The sequence below is a fragment of the Leucoraja erinacea genome, chromosome 3 (genome assembly GCF_028641065.1).
Source record: "Leucoraja erinacea ecotype New England chromosome 3, Leri_hhj_1, whole genome shotgun sequence".
Lineage (NCBI taxonomy): Eukaryota > Metazoa > Chordata > Chondrichthyes > Rajiformes > Rajidae > Leucoraja > Leucoraja erinaceus.
The window spans coordinates 85,949,051-85,970,271 of record NC_073379.1 but is presented as its reverse complement, the minus strand read 5'-3'; the positions used below and the strand labels follow the sequence as shown (position 1 = coordinate 85,970,271).

Sequence of the window (21,221 nt, the reverse complement as noted above, 5' to 3'; positions counted from 1 at the left end):
GTCAATGTGACTTCAAACACAGCCTCTGATAATATTACCTAGGTGTTGCACAGAAAATCTAATAATTCCAAATCTAATATCTGCCTTGATTTTAAATTGTCAGAAATTCACACACCTATCATTTAAATGAAAGAGAGAAAATTAAATAAAGCAGCTTGCTGTGTTATCCCTGTATATTATTTAATGAGATTTTCCTTCTGCACAAGGTAAAAAATATGACATTAAACACACTCAGTCACATTATTTCTCTCAATCATGTTGATTTGTATGGCCACTGCATTCTACAAAGGTAGAACCTCCAGTTCACGTTTTTTCAACTAATGTCAGTATATAGGGAATCATAGTTATTTATCCAGATCAACATGGCTGTCATCCACAGACGTATAATCAGACTCTCACACAGGATAACAAGCTATCAATCCTTTAGAGTCGGTGGTTGATATATGTGAAAGCTATCGTGAAATCCTCAGTACGAATGTCTTTATAATTAATATATATCGCCACGTTAAGGTAATTCACATAGCTTGTAGCATGACATAGTGGTCTGGATGTCTTGTGTTGCCACTAACTTCATCATACCTTCAAATAGGTGGTGAATCTATGGAATTCATTGCTACAGACAGCTGTGGAGGCCAGGTCTTTGGGTATTTGTAAAGTGGAGATGGACAGGTTCTTGATTAGTAAGGATGTCAAAGGTTATGTGGAGAAGCCAGGAGAATGGGGTTGGGAGTGACATATCGATCAACGATGATTAAATGGCAGAATAGACTTGATGGGCTGAATGGTCTTATTCTGCTTGTATGTCTCATGAACATATGAACGAGCTCAAGTATTTACAGATGTGATGGAGGCACCTTTGTCCCATACCTGTTTTGTTTTTTTCATTTCCGTCCAACTATCTGCCTTATCAACTCCCCCCCCCCCCCCTCTCCGAAGAAGGGTACTGGCCCAAAACATCACCTATCTCTGTTCTCCAGGGATACTACCTGACCTGCTGAGTTATTCCAAAACTGTCTTTTTTTGTAAACCAGCATCAGCAGTTCCTTGTTACTATATCACTAGGATTTACTTAGCTGAATGGTATGCAATTGGCTTCATTCTACCGCCATGATTTTATGTTACCACGGTACTAATGGTAGTCAAGGGTTTAGTTAAACCTGGGAGTCCCTATTCCACCTACTCTTTTTCTCGAAATATTTGCTCCTCCCCTCGTGAGTTCCTGTGGAGGATCGGCCAATTTGGAATAATTTTCCATGAAATTCCTGCAGTAATTAAATGTTCCCAGTACCTTATTTAGACCTTTCACCGTCATTCGTTGGGGCAAGTTCAGAATAGTTTTTTCCTTTTCCCCAGAATGTGTTTCTCTCGCCGATAACGTTGCTGGTCCCACTTTCAGATATTTCAATCGTATTTCCAACACTTCTTACTACAGTGCCCATTGCATTTCTCCAATCCCTTCGTTTACTTTTTAAATGGAGAGTATTGTTCACATTTCTGCCATAACTGATGGGTAAACAGTGCAAAATTCATGTTATGTTTACCCATGAGATTATTTGCTGCCCATGGAATTCTTACAATTTCCTCCTTTTTTTCCAGAAGAATAAACAATTCCCTCAGATCCCTTTTTTTTGTAAGGTATGAATTGACGTAATTGACTAGCAAAGTGTACCACAGACTCTCATTTACATTTTACCAGGCACATGCTGAACTTTAAGCAAATTATATATTTGCATTTTGTGAATCCTGGCTGCTTGTTTTTCTTTCATAATCACAGTTTTTGTCTTGTAAAATGCAAATAAGTTTCTCCAAAAGAACTCAAACTCAAAATCAGCAATCCCAAAGTCGAGTAATATCCTTTAACCTTTTGGAAATGCATTGTTATTAAGAACAAACAACATTTAAGATTACTCCCCAATTGTTTCAATCTCAAGTTTTCAATTTAAATATAAATTACTTGCCAATTTCCCCAAATTCCAATTTCTTCTGAAAAGTTGACTTCTTATGAGCAGAATAGACTTATTCATATATCTTACACATTAACCTGGATTTCGCATGGCCAGAAAAAGACACAAAGTGCAGAGAGTAATTCAGAGGTGTTACACTATATCCCTGGAACAAAAGAGGGACAAAGCTGAAGAAAATAGGTGGGGACAGGACAAGGCCTGGCAAGTGATACAGGTGAGGAGGGGGGGGGAGATGGGTGGACAAAGGCCAGAGATGAGAAGAAGACCAAAGGTTGTAAGATAAGATAAGAAAAGAGAATATATTGTTCCTTCATTTCCCCATATTCTTGCTGATGCCTGAGCCTCCTGTTTCTTTCATGTCTCTTTCTCCCAAGCTCTCATCATTTTCCTCGACATCCATGCCTTCCCATGGTTATTGTCCTCTGAATCATTCACTATTTTAATGAATGGTTAGATTAGCATGAGAGATGGCTTTTCACAAACGCCTTCTAGATTATCTCCATTTATCTGGTCCTAGTGCCTGGTCCATAAACTGTACTGTAATACATCCACAATCTATTAAAGTGTGGTTCTGGATGTTCTTCCAGTCCCTGCCGGCACTCTGTTAGGAATGTTCCTGGATCTTGAGCTCCCCGGTTCCCTTTAACTCTACCTTGAATTCATCAAATGTAGTACTCCAGACCTTGTACTTGAGCTCACCATTTCCTTAATATTTGGTTCCAAGCATGCTGAACCTCTTTTTCATCTCTCAAATACCCCAGTCAATACAGTCTGTCCACTGGTAGATGATACATCCGCTACTACACACGGCCCTGGTGAGACAGCACCTGGAGTATTGTGTGCAGTTTTAGTCTCCTAATTTGAGGAAGGACATTATTGCTATTGAGGGAGTGCAGCGTAGGTTCACCAAAAACAGAATATACTGGAAATACTCAGCGTATCAGGCTGTGGATGAGAAGCAGAGTTATAGCTTCAGCTCAAAGCAGAGTTACAGTTTCAGCTCAAAGACCTTTTTGTCAGAAATATAGAAAAGAAACAAGTTGTTTCTCCTCCCTGCGTTTTGTGTGATTTTCCAGTTTTGAAATACACTCAATACCCGATTCTAAGGAACTTGAATGCTGTGCTTCATTTCAGTCTGAGAAATTATTTTTAGTTCCCCTTTACGCTGCGTCTCTTCCTTAATCACACATCAACATTGTTGCTTCCTCATCATTCAGATTTGTTGGTCGTATGTTGTAGTTTAATATGTGGTAAACTATCAAATAAATATTGAACTTGTACATATCTGCAACATTACTATTTTCCAACCACCCTCTAGTTGACATTATACTTCCTGAAGTATCCTGTAAACTATTTGCCCCTTACTCTAAACTTGTGCCCTTTAGTTTTGGATACTTTTGCGATGGGGATGTGTATCCAGCTATCTCTCTTCAATTCATCCCAGGCAACGTCATGGTGCATCTCGTACTTTTATTTTTTTTCAATCTAATGTTATAAAAATTACAAAACTCCATCCCTCTAGCACAACTGCCTTCTCAAACGATATGAAGAATGTGGTCAGCGACTTTGCAATTTGCACCCTTATTTCCTTGAGGAACCTAAACTATTTGAAGCCATCTTTCTTTGTCTGGAGAGCTTCTCAAAATTAGAATAGTTAGAAGATGACGATTAAGCATCTGAGAACAATGCATTGGAATACCAGGAGTTGGTGTTTCTGAGAAAGCAGGAAAGTGTATTGTCACACCATTTGACAATTTCACAGCGTTTTCTTCAAGTGAAGATGCTGGGTTCCTAAAAAGTGGCCTATCACTTGAATTTATTTAAATACCAGAGTTACAAGAATCATTAACCTAAATCATTCAGATTTATGAAATAGTGAAACCCTAGAAATAGGAAGGTCAATATAACTTCCAACATTGCGAAGTTGAGATTCCTTTCTCTAATTAAAATATATAGATTGGGACATTCAAAGAACAGTACAGCACAAAAATAGGCCCTTCAGCCCACCATGTCCATGGGCAGGAGACGAGCCGACTGAATTTGGGCGTCGCACGGCATCGGGCGGTGACGTCATCACGCAACGCCACACCGGGCGGTGACGTCATCGCGCAACGCCACGAGCTATGCGTACGCTGTGAAGACGCTGCATACGCCATCAAGACGCTGTGTACAACCGCAATGCACCTGCATGCCGACAGGCCGTTGGCGTGCGAAGATTTCGGCCTCTGCAAGAATTTCGGAGCCCGCCCAATGTCGGGACCAGCCCCGCGCTTCTAAGTGGGACCGGCCCCGCACGGCCATACAGTGCCCATACGCCTCAAGCGACCACGAGATCGCGTAATTTGCAAGCCAAAGTCACGTAAGTGGGACAGGCCCTTAAGTGTCTTTCTAAATGGCTCTTCAACGTCACTGAAATATTTGCTTCTATCGCTTCCCCTGGCAGCAGATTACACTCGGTGTAAAACAAAAGTTACCTCACAAATCTTTTAAACATCCTCTCTCACCTTAAAGTTATGCTTTCTGGTATTTCACATTTCCAACCTGGGAAAAGACCCAGACTATTAGATCTATCCATGTTTCTTATAATCTTATATACTTTTATGGCGGGCGAATAAGCAAGCCACGTGTGGTGAAACAAAGAGATCTTTATTGACACAGTAAAGAGATCAGCACACATGCAAATGGGGAAAGGTTAACCCGCATTATATATACCAGGCACACCCCTAAACCCCTTGACGACTCCTTCCCGACAAACCCAGTCACGTGACCTTGCCCCTGACGGCCGAGTGTTCGCACCGTAAGTGTGTCCACCAGGTGGTGCCACAGAAAAGCCCCCCCCCCCCGTTCTTCACCGTAGGCACAAAAGACGAAAGGGAAGACGAATGAGGCAGCCGGACCTCCCCCGCATGGGACACAACTGGGGAAGGCAAAGGCAGGAGCAGGCAGGACCGACGACAAAGCTGGGCCCCCAGCACAAGTTGGCTAAGGGCTACATGGGCCGGCTTCAAACGAGCCACGACACTTCACCAGGTTAATGGGCAGGCCGTGCTCGCTGAGCTGCTGACAGAGCAGGCGGAGATGCGCACAATGCTCCTGGCGAGTGCGACTGGCAACAAGAATATCATCCAAATAAATAAATAGAAAGTCCAGGCCGCGACCCACTGTGTCCATCAGGCGCTGAAAAGCCTGTGCGCCGTTCTTCAGGCCAAAAGACATCGGAAGGAATGCGAAAAGCCCCAAGGGAGTGATAATGGCTGTCTTGGGCACGTCTTCTGGGCGTGCAGGGATCTGGTGATAGCCCTACACCAGGTCAACCTTGGAGAAAAAATGGGCGCTGGCCAGATGGGCGGGAAAGTCCTGAATATGCGGGATCAGATACCGGTCTGTGGTCATGGCGTCATTTGAAGCGTCATTAATCCCCACAAGGCAGCCAACCTCCGGACACCTTGGGAACCATGTGCAGAGGAGACGCCCACGGACTGTTAGAGCACCTTACAATCCCTAAGGCCTCAATCGGACGGAAATCCGCCTTGGCGATACGGAGCTTGTCAGGAGGAAGCTGACATGCCCATGCGTGGAGCGGTGGGCCCGAGGCGAGGATGTGATGCACCGCTCCGTGTTTGGGGCTGGCCGTATCAAATTGTGGGGTCAAAATGTCCACAGAAGACAATGAATGATGCGTTGCCCCCGCACATCTACCAACAAGGATTGGGCCCAGAGGATATCTGCACCCAGCAACTTGGAGATGTTGGCCACCGTAAAAGTCCAGGTAAAATGGCAGGGGCCAAAGATGAGTGGGACCATACGAACGCCATACGTCCATATGGAGCTGCCATATACAGCAGTCAGAGAAGCCCCCCGCTTGCCGGAACGAGTGTCAACCCCCCAATGGGTGCAAAACGCTAACCTCCGCACCCGTATCAAAGGGGTACTGTCATCCCGAAAGTCGGTCCCAAGCATAGAGGCGGTATTTCAGGCCGACAGCCGCGGTGACTACTGGCGGCCGTCCCCGGCATTTCCCGGAAACGAGCAGAGCGGGTGGCACTGACGGGTTGCGGGACCCCAGTGCTGATGATAGTAACACCACTTCCCTTTATCGGGGTCGCCTGGAACAGGCGGTGCAGCAGAACTCCCGGTGGACGCAGGGCCTGGTCTCCGGGCCCTCCAGGACACCGCCGACACCCGATCGATCAAGTCACCGTCCTTGGACTGTTTGGACTGCCCCACTGCCATAGCTCATCCGCACCCTCCGCTAGCTGCAGGGAGTCGGCAAAATCCTCACCGGCGAGAAGCAGGCAGATGTCAATAGACAAAGATGCAGGAGTAGGCCATTCAGCCCTTCTGTCCGGCATCTGTTCCAAGAAGGCGTGTTCGAACAGCAGGCAGGCCTGATGACCGTCCATAAGGGTGAGCATCTCACTCATGAGCTCTGACGGCTTGTGATCGCCGAGGCTGCCCATGTGCATGAGCTGTGCTGCACGGTCCAGCCGGCTGAGCCCAAAGGTCTGCAGGAGTAGCGTTTTGAGGCCCTCGTATTTGTCCTCATCCAGAGGCACGCGTAAGTAATGGACCAGGCGACCGGCCGTCTCCTGATCCAGTGCGCCGACCACATAATAATACAGGGTGTCATCAGAAGTGATGCGTTGGATGTGAAACTGGGCCTCGGCCTGCTGGAACCACACCTGGGGCTGCGAGGTCCAGAACATGGGCAGCTTCGGTGAGACAACATTCTGCTGGGCTGGATTGACAGCGACCTTGGGATGGTGAGGTTGATCATTGGTTGCGTCCATAGTTTACATCGAAAATGACCATTTTGGATCGTCGAGGTCTCCTATATGGCGGGCGAATAAGCAAGCCACGCGTGGTGAAACAAAGGGAACTTTATTAACAGTTATGAAATCAGCACACAGGCAAATGGGGGAAGGTTAACCAGGGGTTCATTATATATACCAGGGCACACCCCTTAACCCCGTGACGACTCCTTCCCGCCAAACCCAGTCACATCACCCTGCCCCCGATTGCTGAGGTTTCGCACAGTAAGTGACCTAACCACCGGGTGGCACCACACTTTTATCGCATTGCTTCTCAGCCTCCAATGATCCAGTGAAAACTTTCCTTGCAGCTAATATTTTCCAATCCAGGCAACATTGTGATGAATCTCATCTGCATCCTCTCCAAAGTCTCCATATTTTTCTCGTGGTGTAGTAGCCAGAACTGCACACAATACAAAGTCAAGAGTATTTACTTGTCCTGTGAATTGGATATGAACCAGAACATTTTTTTAATTTGCTACAACTTTACTGGCACATTAAAAGCCACAAAAAATGTAATGGATGCAATAACTGAGTGAAACTAGATCATGATTGTAGACCAATTATTCTACATAAACTAGACCATATATAGTGATCCGTCCGCTTGTGTTTGTCACTTTCAGAGAGACTTGCACACCAACAAACCTTTGTACATCAATTCTCTTAAGGGTACAGCTGTGTACAATATGTCTTTTATCTGACCTCTTAAATACAATGCCTTACACTTGTCCAGATTAAACTACCCCTGCCATTATTCCACCTAAATTTCTATCTGATCTATATTCCACTGACTCATTTGACAACTTTCCTTGCTATCCCCAATTCCACCAATTTTCATGTCATCTGGAAACATGCTAATCAGACTACCTGTCTTTTCATCAAATCATTTGTACATATCACAAACAAGAGGTCCCAGCACTGATCCTTACAAAACATCACTGGTCACCGCCCTTCAATCAGAGAAACACCCCTTCACCACCACCTATTTACTATGACCAAGCCAATTTTGTCCCAATTTCTCAATCCGCCATAAATTTCATGTAAAGTAATTTTCTGGACATGTCTACCTTGTCAAACCCTTTCTAAAGTCAATGTATGCTGCCTTAACTCTGTCAATCATCTCAGTCATTTCCTGAAAAAAATTGAATCAGATTTTTGAGACAGGACTTACCCCACACAAAACTATGCTGACAGTTCCTAATAAGTACATGTTTTTCCAAATGCGAGTAAATCCAAGTCGAGCAGTATCACTGGCAACAACGGTCCCTTCCCGATGAGCTCCATGCAGTCGAAGCTTACTTTAAACAGACGGTTGGTGGAAAGATATCACCTGCCTCGTCTGTCTTGGGTATGCCTGTACCAACAGCCACTGTGATAGATGCAACATCAGCCTTCCTGAGAATGAATACACAAAAAGCAACTCGCCCAGATGGTGTCGCTGGTAACATCCTCAGGGTCTGCGCCGACCAGCTAGCAGAAGTATTTGCAGACATTTTTAACTTCTCACTACTTCATTTTGTGGTCCCCACCTGCTTTAAGAAGACCACTATCATGCCAAAGTAAGGTATATAATAAGTACCATCCATTGGCTCCGATATCCATCATCCATTATTAAGGGACAGAAGTTTAGGGGTAATATGAGGGGGAACTTCTTTACTCAGAGAGTGGTAGCGGTGTGGAATGAGCTTCCAGTGGAAGTGGTGGAGGCAGGTTCATTGGTATCATTTAAAAATAAATTGGATAGGCATATGGATGAGAAGGGAATGGAGGGTTATGGTATGAGTGCAGGCAGGTGGGACTAAGGGGAAAAGAATTTGTTCGGCACGGACTTGTAGGGCCGAGATGGCCTGTTTCCGTGCTGTAATTGTTATATGGTTATATCATGAAATGCTTCGAGAGACTGGTGAAGATGCACATTAGCTTCAATAGGTCCAGAGCAGACACCATCTCTTTAGCCCTAACCTCATCTCGGGAACACCTAGACAACAAGGACACAAGGGTTGCATCAAAGCTTGGTTTGGGAACAGTTCTCCCCAAGACCACAAAAAATTGCAACGTTCTGGATGTAACTCAGTCCATCATACAGACCAGACTCCCCACCACTGACTCCATGTAAACCATGTTGATTTGAGAAAGTAGCCAACGTAGATCGAGGACCTTTCCCAGCGATTTCTTCTTCTCCCTGTTCCCGTTGGACAGAAGTTACAGAAGCTTGAAAGTGCCAATCACCAGACTCGGGAACACTTTCTTTCCCTCTGTTATCAAACTTCTGAGCTGACCTTCCATAACCTCGGGTGCAGTCCTGATTTTTTTTGTTTCCATCCTGCTGTATTATGGTCATTGGATCTTTTCTCTGCAACTGTTGCACTGCATTGCTGAGCAACCATATTCTGCATTCTGGTATTTTTCTCTTCACTCTACCTTTCGTAGTGGTGTTTGGCTTGATTGTATACATGTATAGTATTATTTAATTGGATAGCTCACAAACAAAAGCTTTTCACTGCACCTGGGTACACATGACAAGAATAAACCTAAATCTATCCTGTCCCTGTTTGTAATAATTTCCCTGCCACTGATACAGCTGATATAAGTCTCACCTGCTTATCATTTCTTGGTGCTTGCTAAGGAAATGCGTGTTAAACTGATGGCACATGGTGGGTCAATGCATGTTTTGTTTGAAGACCCCTTGCCACTTACATAAAATGATTGTTGTACAAATATGTAATTTAATTCCACGTGCTGTATATAATATTTTGCTGGTATCTTGCGGAATGCAGGCAAGCTTAATAATGGTTGGGCTTTGTGGTTAAACCAGAAATGATCCTTCTTGGAAGAACTTTGCTGGAAATATTTTGTCGAGAATGAAGTCAGCACAAGTAGAAAATGGTGTAAGATTGAAATACTAGTTACCATAGTAAATGAGAAGAGGAGTTTCAATGGCCAGCGACCAGGAGATCCAGTAGGTTTTGATGAACTGACTGCAAGTGTTCAGCGAAACAGTCGCAAAATCTATGCTTGTTTTTGCAAATGTACAGGAGCCTATATCGGAAACACTGGATGCAGTAGACGGGGTTAGAGGATTGACACAAAATGCTAGAGTAACTTAGCGGGACAGGCAGCATTTCTGGAGAGAAGGAATGGGTGGCGTTTCGGGTCGAAACCCTTCTTTAGACAAGGTTAGAGGTGACTGGTTTACATGGTGGACCTGGCTGTATCATAACTCTGCAATTTTCTGTGGTCTTGGACAGACCAGTTGCCAAACCAAGTTGTGGTGTATGCTACTTTCCAATCTGTAGAAATTGCTCAAGAATTTAAGAAATTTTGGATGATAAAAACTGCCCAATATCTCTGCCATTTCCTCATTCTTCAATATCATATCTCCTGTCATAGGCTGTAAGGGAATTGCATTAAATTTTGATATCCCCACCCGCTCCCTTTTCCAGCTTTCTCCTCCTACTCAATCAGTTTAAAGAAGGGTCTCGACCCAAAACATCGTCTGTTCATGTCCCTCCACAGATATGCTGCGTAAGCCACTGAATTCCTCTGCCATTTTGGCATTTTGTCCAACGTTCCAGCACCTGCAATCTAGAAATGTTACAACATTTTGAGATTTAATAAATCAAGTCTGTAATTTATCTCATCAGATAAAGCATAAAAATAAGTTTAAATTGACACCTAATTCACTTTCATATCTTCAGTATTAAAAACGTTCTGGCCATTTTCATACCATTAGCATCTTGTTCCCTATTGCTTTTCCATTGACTTAACTCAAAAGCTATGATCGAGGACAGTCAAAAGCCAATAACTTCCTTAAAAATTAAGGGAACTGAAAGACATTTTCAGTTATTGTAGATTGAAGCATTCTGAAACAAACATGAAACAATCTTACTTAGATGACTTGAAATTAAAGCATATAATTAGTTAGTTACCTAATTGAAGCTAATTACAAAATTCAATTACTAGATCTAAACATCTATCAATTTCTTAAGAATAGATTAACATTTTTAAATAGTCCAAATAACATTCACACAAGAATTCACAATATAACATAATTTTTAAATCTCATTGTCATGGATTGATAGGCCAAATGGAAGGAATTTGTTTAATGTTTAATACCTGTAAATTAATGGCCATTTAAATCATCCTGCAAGTGGGTTTTTCTGGAAGGCGATCATTTGGAACGTTGCGGTTGCGGTGAATTTAAACCCCATATCGGCAGGAAAAATACTGCCGGTTCGTTTGGCGGAAAAAATCACCGTTTCGCAATGTAAAATGTGAATTAAAGGCATCTTAAGGAGCACTTTTATACATAAAATAAACGGCTTTCCTTTACCTGTCCCATACGTGAAATCCGTCCCCGTTGTCGGCTTTGACGGCTTTAGAAGCTGATTTTAAAATTACTCCAGCGTTGAACTTGTCAGGCGATTTTAAAAAAAAAGATTTTTTTTAAAAAAATACACAGAACCGCCGTCGGAACCATTCTTTAGCAAAAGTTTGCACTGCAACAATATATAATCCAGGACAAGGTAGGAAAAAAACGTGTTTTAACCCCGCGCCCCCCCCACCCCCCAAAGGCGCCAAAATTGCGCACACGGCCAGTGGCAGAACTGCAGTGCCGCTGAAGGTAAGTATTGTAACATACCTATGCAATCTGTATCAAATGAGCAGAAGTAAGCTCCAAGCATGTCTCTCGCCATTTGTGATCTGATCATTGACTGCTCCACTTTCTGGCCTAGTCTTTACTCGAACATTTACTCATACTGTGTACAATCCTGGTCAGAACTTTGCATTTCTATAGAAACTTCTGTATTTAAGAATTTCACTGGTCTGACCTTATATTTTATTTTCCTGTTAAAATTCTGGAAATTTTCCATTTTTCAAGCTGTTTTTTTTTGTTGTTATGGCATTCTTTTTATCCAATAATATTCTTTTGATCCAATTATATTTTTAGCCTCCATTAATAACCACACAAACCATTTTTCTTATTAATTTTTGCTTTGAAGGATGTATATTATTTGTAACTAACGTATTACTTCTTCATTATACACATTGCTGGTTTACTTTCAGACTTTTAAATGGACCTTCCCCTCTTCCTTTGCCAACTCATGCCTTTGTTATCTGCTTTATTTACATTTTTCAGACTGAACTAAACAGTTTTAAATCTTCATATAGAGCTCCTTTCAAATTATGATCAACCTTTTCTAAAGACAATTAACTATTAGATCCTCCATTAACCCGTTCTCATCATACAATACTGGTTCCTCAACAAACGATACCAGAAAACTATCTGGTACACAATTCAAAAATTCATCAGCCACTCTATTGCTACTGATTTTGTTTGTCCGGTTTATGTACAGATTACTGTCTCCCTGATTATTGTGCCATCATCCATCCACACTTTCCTGATTTATACTTTGCCCAATGTTACCATCAGTGTTTGAGACCCAGTATACAAACTCTGATGTTTTCCGACCCTTGGTTTATCTTTGCTCCACACAAGCTTCTTGATTTTCTGAGATCAGATCCTTGTTTATCATTAAAGCCAGGATGTTTAGGCACTAAAAAAACTCTGAAATAGGCAGGCAAAAAGGCATAATAAAATTACAAAAAAGGCACGAAAAAGGCATTTATTTCCACCACAAAAATATGGTTAAAAATCATAATATAAAGGTACACTATATTAAATGACCAAAGTAGCCTGGTTGCACATAATTGCTTGCGTTTTTTTCTAATTATCTGATGTTAAACTATGCCGTCTGTCAGACAGAATATGCTTCAGTTGTGTAAAACTTCTTTCTACCTCAGCTGAGGTCACTGGTGCATACCCAAAACAAGCTGCAGACTATATATTCATGTCAATATCTTGGGCATTACTACCTTTGAGAGCTTTAGCAATGTGTTCTATTTCATCAAGATCTTTGTTAGCTAAAATCACTCTCACATTTTCCTTGTATGTCTTTACCTACATTGTCAGGAATTTTACAAATATTGTCAGTTACTTTGTTGAAAACCTGCAAGTTATTCACTAATGTTTCACCACGTTTCTCAAGGGAAGTGATAGCATGTGGGAAGTTTGCAAAATTGGAAGCAATAAACACAAGATCACGGAGGAGGGACTTTTTCTGCATGATTTCACTGACGTTCCTGACTGCAGCAGATTCTTCTTCAAAACAGTTGATGGATTATTTTATCTTTTCAAAATTTCCAGCATAGTAGAGTACAGCAGAGAGCCATGTATCCCACCTAGTTAAAATGGGCGGAGGAGTTAGCGGAATCTCGGGTGCCATTTCCTTTAACTGCCTACGTGACGGTGCTTTGAGGAAGATTTTCGTGACATTGGAAACTCGGCGATTGTCATTTGGAAACAAGCTATGTATGTGCAATTCTATGAAGTCCTTAAGCGTGTCAAATGCAACATTTTGGGGAATAAAACTTCAAGTCACAAACAGAAGAACATTCTCGTGTTTTATACCTTCTAGCCAAAGTACAGCAAGTGATGATGTGAACAACTGAGCAATAGTTGTGCAATTTGACCTCCAATACTTCCGATGTCAACAAATACTCCTTTGATGGTTGACCTGCCTCCAATGTACCGATGACCACATTGGCAACATAACTCCCCATAGCATCGGTTGTCTCATCTATCGAGATCCATATTTTGTTGCATGCAACTTCATCTCTAATTTTCTGCACAATAATGTTGAAGTTGCTGTCAACATAATTTTTCCGTAATGATGACTCGCTTGGTATACGTTCCTCTGTGTATTTCTCTAAAAAACTTCTGAGAAGTTTGTTCTCCAATTTCCACGGTGGAATTCCAGCATCAATGAATGCCTTGCACAGATCACTCAAAAACTCAGATTTGCGTCTGGAGCCAGCAGTAAATGTAGTGAGGAGACAAGCTTGGGTATTTCGCTTAGGTAGTTTACGCCCCAGCGGTATCAACATTGACTTCTCTGATTTTAGATAGCCCTTGTCTGCTCCCTCTTCCCCCTCCCCCTCCCCTTCCCCTTCCCAGCTCTCCTTCTAGTCCTACTGTCTCCGCCTCTTCCTTTCTTTATCCCAACACCCTCCCCCCACATCAGTCAGAAGACTCGAAACATTGCATATTCCTTCACCCGATGAGTTTCTCCAGCATTTTTTGTCTATCTTCGATTTTTTCAGCATCTGCAGTTCTTTCTTGTAGATCTTGGTGAAATCTGAACCAGGGGGCAGCGGCACGAATAAATGACTAACCGACGGTGGCGACCCTGGTTTTGCCCCGGTGGTAAAGGTTTTCTTGTAAGTTATACTATGTTAACACGTTGATAATAACATCAATATTAACGTATTAACATGCAAAACCTCATTGTAATCACAGTACAACTAGGGAAAATAGTACGACCTTTTAGTAAAGCGGCAAAAAAAGACTGATTTAGGTACTCGATCATGAAAAAGGCATTATCCTGGTAAAATCATCAAAAAAGGCATGAAAAGGCACATGGCATTTATGGCAAAATCCTGGCTACTTATCACTATCTTTATTCATTCTTTAAAATGACTTGGTTTCCATCAAATGAGTAAAGTTGTGCATGACTGCAGGTATTCTGAGGATAAATAACTGTTAATGAGAACCAGTTAAACCACAAGCCCAGGCAAAGCTGGTTGCCCTTTTTAAAATGTTGGCTTAGAAGCAGGTTTTCCAAGCTGCAGTAGTTGAGAAACTGGATGTTTATGCTCCACTGTCGGATTCTCTGGTAATCTAAAACAGGAAAAAGATAAACAAAAACCCCGGTGATAAACTGTGCTAGACTTCAGGAGTTTAGCATTTGCAGAAGGAACTCTTGTAGCTGCATGCAGCAGTAACATACAACCGTAAGTATACAACATATTTGGGATAGTCATAAATTTCAAGTGGCTGCCCAGGGTCTTAGGGTTCAAGTGGCGGTGATCAATCATCTGATTTGAATGGTGCCAGAACAACCTTTCTCTCAATGTAAATAAAGCCAACAACCTGATTGTCCACATTGAAGAAAAAGCCAGAGGATCCACAAACCTATTTTCATTGATGGGTCAGTGGTGAAGCGAATCAACAACTTTGTTCCTGAATGTGCATATCTATGAAGATCTGTCCTGGACCCTGTACATTGATGCAATCATAAAGAAAGGCCCATCGACACCTTGTTTAAGAAGGAACTGCAGATGCTGGAAAATCGAAGGTAGACAAAAATGCTGGAGAAACTCAGCGGGTGAGGCAACATGTATGAAGCGAAGGAAATAGGCAAAGTTTCGGGTCAAAACCCTTCTTCAGACTGATCTGAAGAAGGGTTTTGACCCGAAACTTTGCCTATTTTCCTTCGCTCCATCAACACCTTTACTTCCATAAAGGATTGGGGAGAAATCAGTATGTCAACGACTATTCTCCTGAACTACTACAGGTGTGTGGCAGAGAACATATTGACTGGTTGCATCACTTTCTGGTTTGGTAACTTGAATGGCCAGGAATGAAGGAGATTACAAAATGTGGTGAATACTGCCTGATCCATCACGGGTACTGACCTCCCCACCATTGAAAGGATCTATAGGAAGTGCTGCCTCAAAGCGGCAGCCAGCATCATCAAGGACCCATACCTCCCTGCCTACGCTCTCAATTCACTTCTGCCATCAGGAAGAAGGTATCGGAGTCTGGACATTGTGACGTCGGGGTTCAGAAACGGCTCCTTCCCAACAGACATCAGGCTATTAAAGACCACAAATTCCAACTAAACTACGAACTGTCTTGGTTGCACTAGGGCAGGGGTGGGGAAACTTTTCATGTTGGAATGCCGCTTTAAGTTAACTGGAATCTAATAAGGCTGCATCCAAGAAACTTCAAAAGGCCGCTCTCAATGGCCTAGAAGGCCGCAGGTTCCCCACCCCTACACTAGGGACTTTGGCGTTTATTTTGTTTTGCAGTATATTGTGCTTTTTTATTTATTAAACTTATTTAGTTTTAGTTTATTATATTATCCATTGAGTGCTGTGTTTACAAACCTGTTGTGCTGCTGCAAGTAAGAATTTTATTGTTCTATTTCGGTATATGCAACAAACTCTCTTGACTCTTGAGAGTCCAATTTTTCAAAGATCAGGACATTCTTTCTGTGTCCTGGCCAATGATCATTTTCAAATAATCTGTGTTACTTTCATGAAGAGAATGTTTAGGAATATCTCCATTTGTTTTGCTTGGAGTGACTACTTGTATGTTGCAGGATTTTTTTAACTAATTGCCCCATTTCACAATGTGACTTTTATCTTTTCAGATTGTCATTCTTGGTCCACTGTAATCCAAAATGTGCTTTGATGTACAATGGATATTCCTGAGTACTTAGATTTGGATGCAATAGATTTTAGTGATGATACGGTAAGAAATGTTTATTTTTCTTTGTATTTTTATCTTAAAAAGATATTAATTTTTTGGAGGAACTTACTGCAATAAGATTAGAAATGCAAACTTTGGCAGAGCAAATAGTTTTTCATGTTTCATACATATTCATATATCTTTACAAATTATTTTTTATCCTCCAGTACTCCATTTTAATCTCAGCTCCTTAATAATGGATTAAATAAAATGAACAAACTCAAGTCATAAAAATTTAGAATCAAATGCAACAATCTTTGGCATGCCATTTTAAATATAACTGTTTTATTTAACCTAGAATGCATTGTCATAGAGTTATTCCATTCCGACTAAGATGCCTTCCTGAGCTAGTATCCCTTGCCTGCATATGGCCCATATCCATATAAACCTTTCTTATTCATGTATCCAAATAAATGCCTTTTTAAAGTTGTAATTGTACCACATATATATCTTCCTCTGACAGTTTGTTCCATATACCCTCTGTGTGAAACAACTTCCCCAAAGGTTCCTTTAAATCTATCCTTTCTCATCTTTTATCTATGCCCTCTAATTCTTGGCTCCCGTGTCCTGCTAAAAAGACTAACCATGCCCCTCATGATTTTGTATACCTTCATAAGGACACCACTCAGTCACCTGTGGTGCAAGAAAATGCCACGTTTTAACCAGTCCTTATAACTCATGCCGTCATCATTTCATCATTGTGAATCATTTTCACACTGTTTACAGCTTAATGACATCCTTCCTATAGGTCAGTAACCAGAACTGTGCAAACTATGCAAGTCCGTTTAACAAAACACAAAACTTCACACTTCGCCAAGTTAAATTCCATCTGCCATTCCATGGCCCACTTTTGCAGTTGTTATAAATCTTGTATTCTTAAATAACTTTTTTCACTGTCCACTAGACTAAAATTTTAATATCACCACAAGCTTCCTAATCATGCCAACAATGTTCTCATCCAAAATGTCAACATAAATGACAAACAACAGTAGATTCAGCACCGATCTCTGCTGATCACAGCTCACCAATTTCAATGGTTCAATGGTGCTTTTATTGTCACATATTCAAACGCACAGTGAAGTTATTATCTTGCATAAAGTCCAATACAGTATTCCTATACCTAAGCACATCCTTGATTACCAAATGTACAGAAATAGTCTACTGAGCCCGCATGCAAGAGGCGCCATTTTCAAAGCCCTATCCACGCTCTCGTTGTTATGAACAGTGCTGAACGAGGCAAGCCCAGGTTGCTGCGGGCCTCCACACATCGCCTACCTTGGATGCAACGTCCTTCTCCTCACCCGTCCACCTTAGTGCCCTGTGGGCACCTCCCACAGCCAACTTTGGGGGTGCGGTAGGCCAGACCCCGGTTCCCTCTCCTACCGTCCTTGGTCCACGCAACTCTTGTCGTCGTCGTCGTCACTTGTTCCATCCTCCCAGTCTCTGATATTCGGAGGACAACTGGCTTTCTCCCAGTCCTCAACCTACAGGCTCTCTCTTCACAGGCTGCAGTGCGCCCGGTCCTCTGATCAATGGCCGGCACGGTGGCTATCTCCCTGCAGACAGCGATCCACTGGGTCCTTCAACCTGTGGCCTGCTCGGCGGGTTCCCCTGCAGGCTGCAGGGAACTGGGTGCTTCTACCGCACAATGTGTTGGAAGCTTGAAAAATGATATCCCACTACTATTCTCTGACCTACCAACAAGACAATTTTGCATCCAATTAGCTAGCTCCTGCTGGATCCCCCATGATGTAACGTTTCAGATAAGGTTGGTCATGATAGGAAATGGGTGGCCATGTTGCAATTGTATAAGATGTTGGTGAGACCGCATTTAGAATATTGTGTTAAGTTCTGAGCACCATGTTATAGGAAAAATGTCAAGCTGGAAAGGGTTCAAAGAAGATTTTCGAGGATGTTGTCAGGACTAGATGTTCTGAGCTGTAGGGAGAGGTTGAGTAGACTGGAACTCTATTCTTTGGAGCGCAGGAGGATGAGGGGTGATCTTATAGAGGTGTATAAAATCACAAGAGGAATAGATCAGGTAGATGCATAGTCTCTTGCCCAGAGTAGGCAATTCGAGGGCAAGCGGACATAGGTTTAAGGTGAAGGGGAAAAGATTTAATTGGAATTTAAGGGGTATCTTTTTCACAAATAGTGGTGAGGGTATGGAACAAGCTGCCAGAGGAGGTAGTTGAGGCAGGGACTATTCCAATATTTAAGAAAATCTTGATGTTTTATAGACAATGATCTTATAAATGTGAATTTTCCATTTATAAAAGGCAGTCATCTGTTTTTTGTGCATACTACTGGGTAGTATTCTTTCATACAAATTGAAGGATCAATTGCAATGTAATAATTTGACAGTTGTTTTACACTTCTAATTTATTTAAATTTTCACAAGGCACATTTAGCTGCTACTGTTTTTAATTGTGAAATATTTCTTATCTACTATGTGTTTTTGTGTGGAAAGAAAAGTTTAGATGCATTTTATGATAATTAATAAACTGTTGTAAAAAAATCATTTTTTTTCCTGTGGGAGAGCTGACCTCTAGTGGTGAAATAATTGTTACTTTTTTTTCTCAAATGGCTCCACACAGTCTGTAGCTGTTCTCGCAACAACATTATGCTATCTATTTTCTTGGAGTATGTTCAGATAATGTTATTTTCTCAGCCCTCTTGTAGCTAAATAAATTTTAGTAAATTGTTTTGAATTTTTTTGTCTTAAGGCTGTTTTCATTTGAACATATTGGCCTTACGTCTAAAATGTGTTTTTTTAAAAACTTCTTGCCCAAACAAAACTGAGGGACAAGTTTTAAATCCTGTATTTAGGACTTGTCCCTGTTTTGTTTGATTTATGTATGCAATGAACTAATAATTCAAATTCCATTTGCTTTTATGTAGATCTTATTGGATCAAAAAGGTTTTTTGAAAAATTGATTTAATTTTTTTTTAAGCTACTTTTTAGTTTTTAATGTTAAACTAGACCCAAGTGGGACCCGTTGGGTCCCGTTCCCCCTACTCAATATTCCACCAATCACCCATAGCCCCCAACTGCACTGGCGCGGCTGAGGGGTTCCCGTTGTGACGCCCGAGATCCCTGATGTGACACGAGTCGCGGCATGGATTTATGAAGAGGAAATCATGCTTGACTAATCTTCTGGAATTTTTTGAGAATGTAACTAGGAAAATGGACAAGGGAGAGCCAGTGGATGTAGTGTATTTGGGCTTTCAGAAAGTATTTGATAAGGTCCCACATAGGAGATTAGTGCGCAAAATTAGGGCATATGGTATTGGGGGTAGAGTGCTGACATGGATGGAAAATTGGTTGGCAGACAGGAAACAAAGAGTAGGTATTAACGGGTCCCTTTCAGAATTGCAGGCAGTGATTTACAATATATATTAATGATTTAGATGAAGGGATTATACAAGTAACATTAGCAAATTTGCAGATAACACAGCTGGGTGGCAGTGTGAACTGTTAGGAGGATGCTATGAGGATGCAGGTTGACTTGGACAGGTTGGGTGAGTGGGCAGATGCATGGCAGATGCAGTTTAATGTGGATAAATGTAAGGTTATTCACTTTGGTAGCAAAAACAGGAAGGCAGATTATTATCTAAATGGTGTCAAGTTGGGAAAAGGAGAAGTACAATGGTCCTTGTTCAATGAAAGTAAGCATGCAGGTACAGTAGGCAGTGAATAAAGTGAATGGCATATTGGCCTTCATAACAAGAGGAGTTGAGTATAGGAGCAAAGAGGTCCTTCTGCAGTTGTACAAGGCCCTAGTGAGACCACACCTGGAGTATTGTGTGCAGTTTTGGTCTCCAAATGTACTTCAGTGGTGGGCAAATTAATGGAAAAGATACTTAGAGATAATATATATAAGCATCTAGATAAACAGGGTCTGATTAGGAACAGTCAACATGGATTGTGCCTGGAAGGTCATGTTTGATATCTTCTTGAATTTTTTGAAGAGGTTACTAGGGAAATTGACGAGGGTAAAGCAGTGGATGTTGTCTATATGGACTTTAGTAAGGCCTTTGACAAGGTTCCTCATGGAAGGTTGGTTAAGAAGGTTCAACTGTTGGGTATAAATGCAGGAATAGCAAGATGGATTCAACAGTGGCTGAATGGGAGAAGCCAGAGGGTAATGGTGGATGGTTGTTTGTCGGGTTGGAGGCAGGTGACTAGTGGGGTGCCTCAGGGATCTGTGTTGGGTCCTTTGTTGTTTGTCATGTACATCAATGATCTGCATGAAGGTGTGGTAAATTGGATTAGTAAGTATGCAGATGATACCAAGATAGGGGGTGTTGTGGATAATGAAGAGGATTTCCAAAGTCTACAGAGTGATTTAGGCCATTTGGAAAAATGGGCTGAAAGATGGCAGATGGAGTTTAATGCTGATATATGTGAGGTGCTACACCTTGGCAGGACAAATCAAAATAGGACGTACATGGTAAATGGTAGGGAATTGAAGAATACAGTTGAACAGAGGGATCTGGGTATAACCGTGCATAGTTCCTTGAAGGTGGAATCGCATATAGATAGGGTGGTAAAGAAAGCTTTTGGTATGCTAGCCTTTATAAATCAGAGCATTGAGTATAGAAGCTGGGATGTAATGTTAAAATTGTACAAGGCATTGGTGAGACCAAATCTGGAGTATGGTGTACAATTTTGGTCGCCCAATTATAGGAAGGATGTCAACAAAATAGAGAGAGTACAGAGGAGATTTACTAGAATGTTGCCTGGGTTTCAACAACTAAGTTACAGAGGTAGGTTGAATAAGTTAGGTCTTTATTCTCTGGAGCGCAGAAGGTTAAGGGGGGACCTGATAGAGGTCTTTAAAATGATGAGAGGGATAGACAGAGTTGATGTGGACAAGCTTTTCCCTTTGAGAATAGGGAAGATTCAAACAAGAGGACATGACTTCAGAATTAAGGGACAAAAACCAAAATGGGCAATGGTGAGCAATTATTAGTGAATAACCGCTACTCCACAGCACTGATGACCCATTGACACCTTGATGATTGAGCAGTAGTTAACTGAATTTGATGTGCCCCGTTTCCTATTAC

At 41.8% G+C, this 21,221-nt stretch overlaps 1 protein-coding gene across 3 annotated transcripts in view; it reads left to right on the top strand.

Moving 5' to 3' along the window:
* The window catches only part of sncaip (synuclein, alpha interacting protein), a 106,046-nt gene that overhangs the window by 16,252 nt on the left and 68,573 nt on the right, over positions 1–21,221 (top strand). For all 3 annotated transcript variants that reach the window (XM_055633132.1, XM_055633135.1, XM_055633134.1), the window contains exon 2: positions 16,054–16,154. In XM_055633132.1, coding sequence (XP_055489107.1) covers positions 16,101–16,154 — 54 coding nt within the window. In that variant the 5' untranslated portion in view covers positions 16,054–16,100. The remainder of the gene's footprint in view (positions 1–16,053; positions 16,155–21,221) is intronic.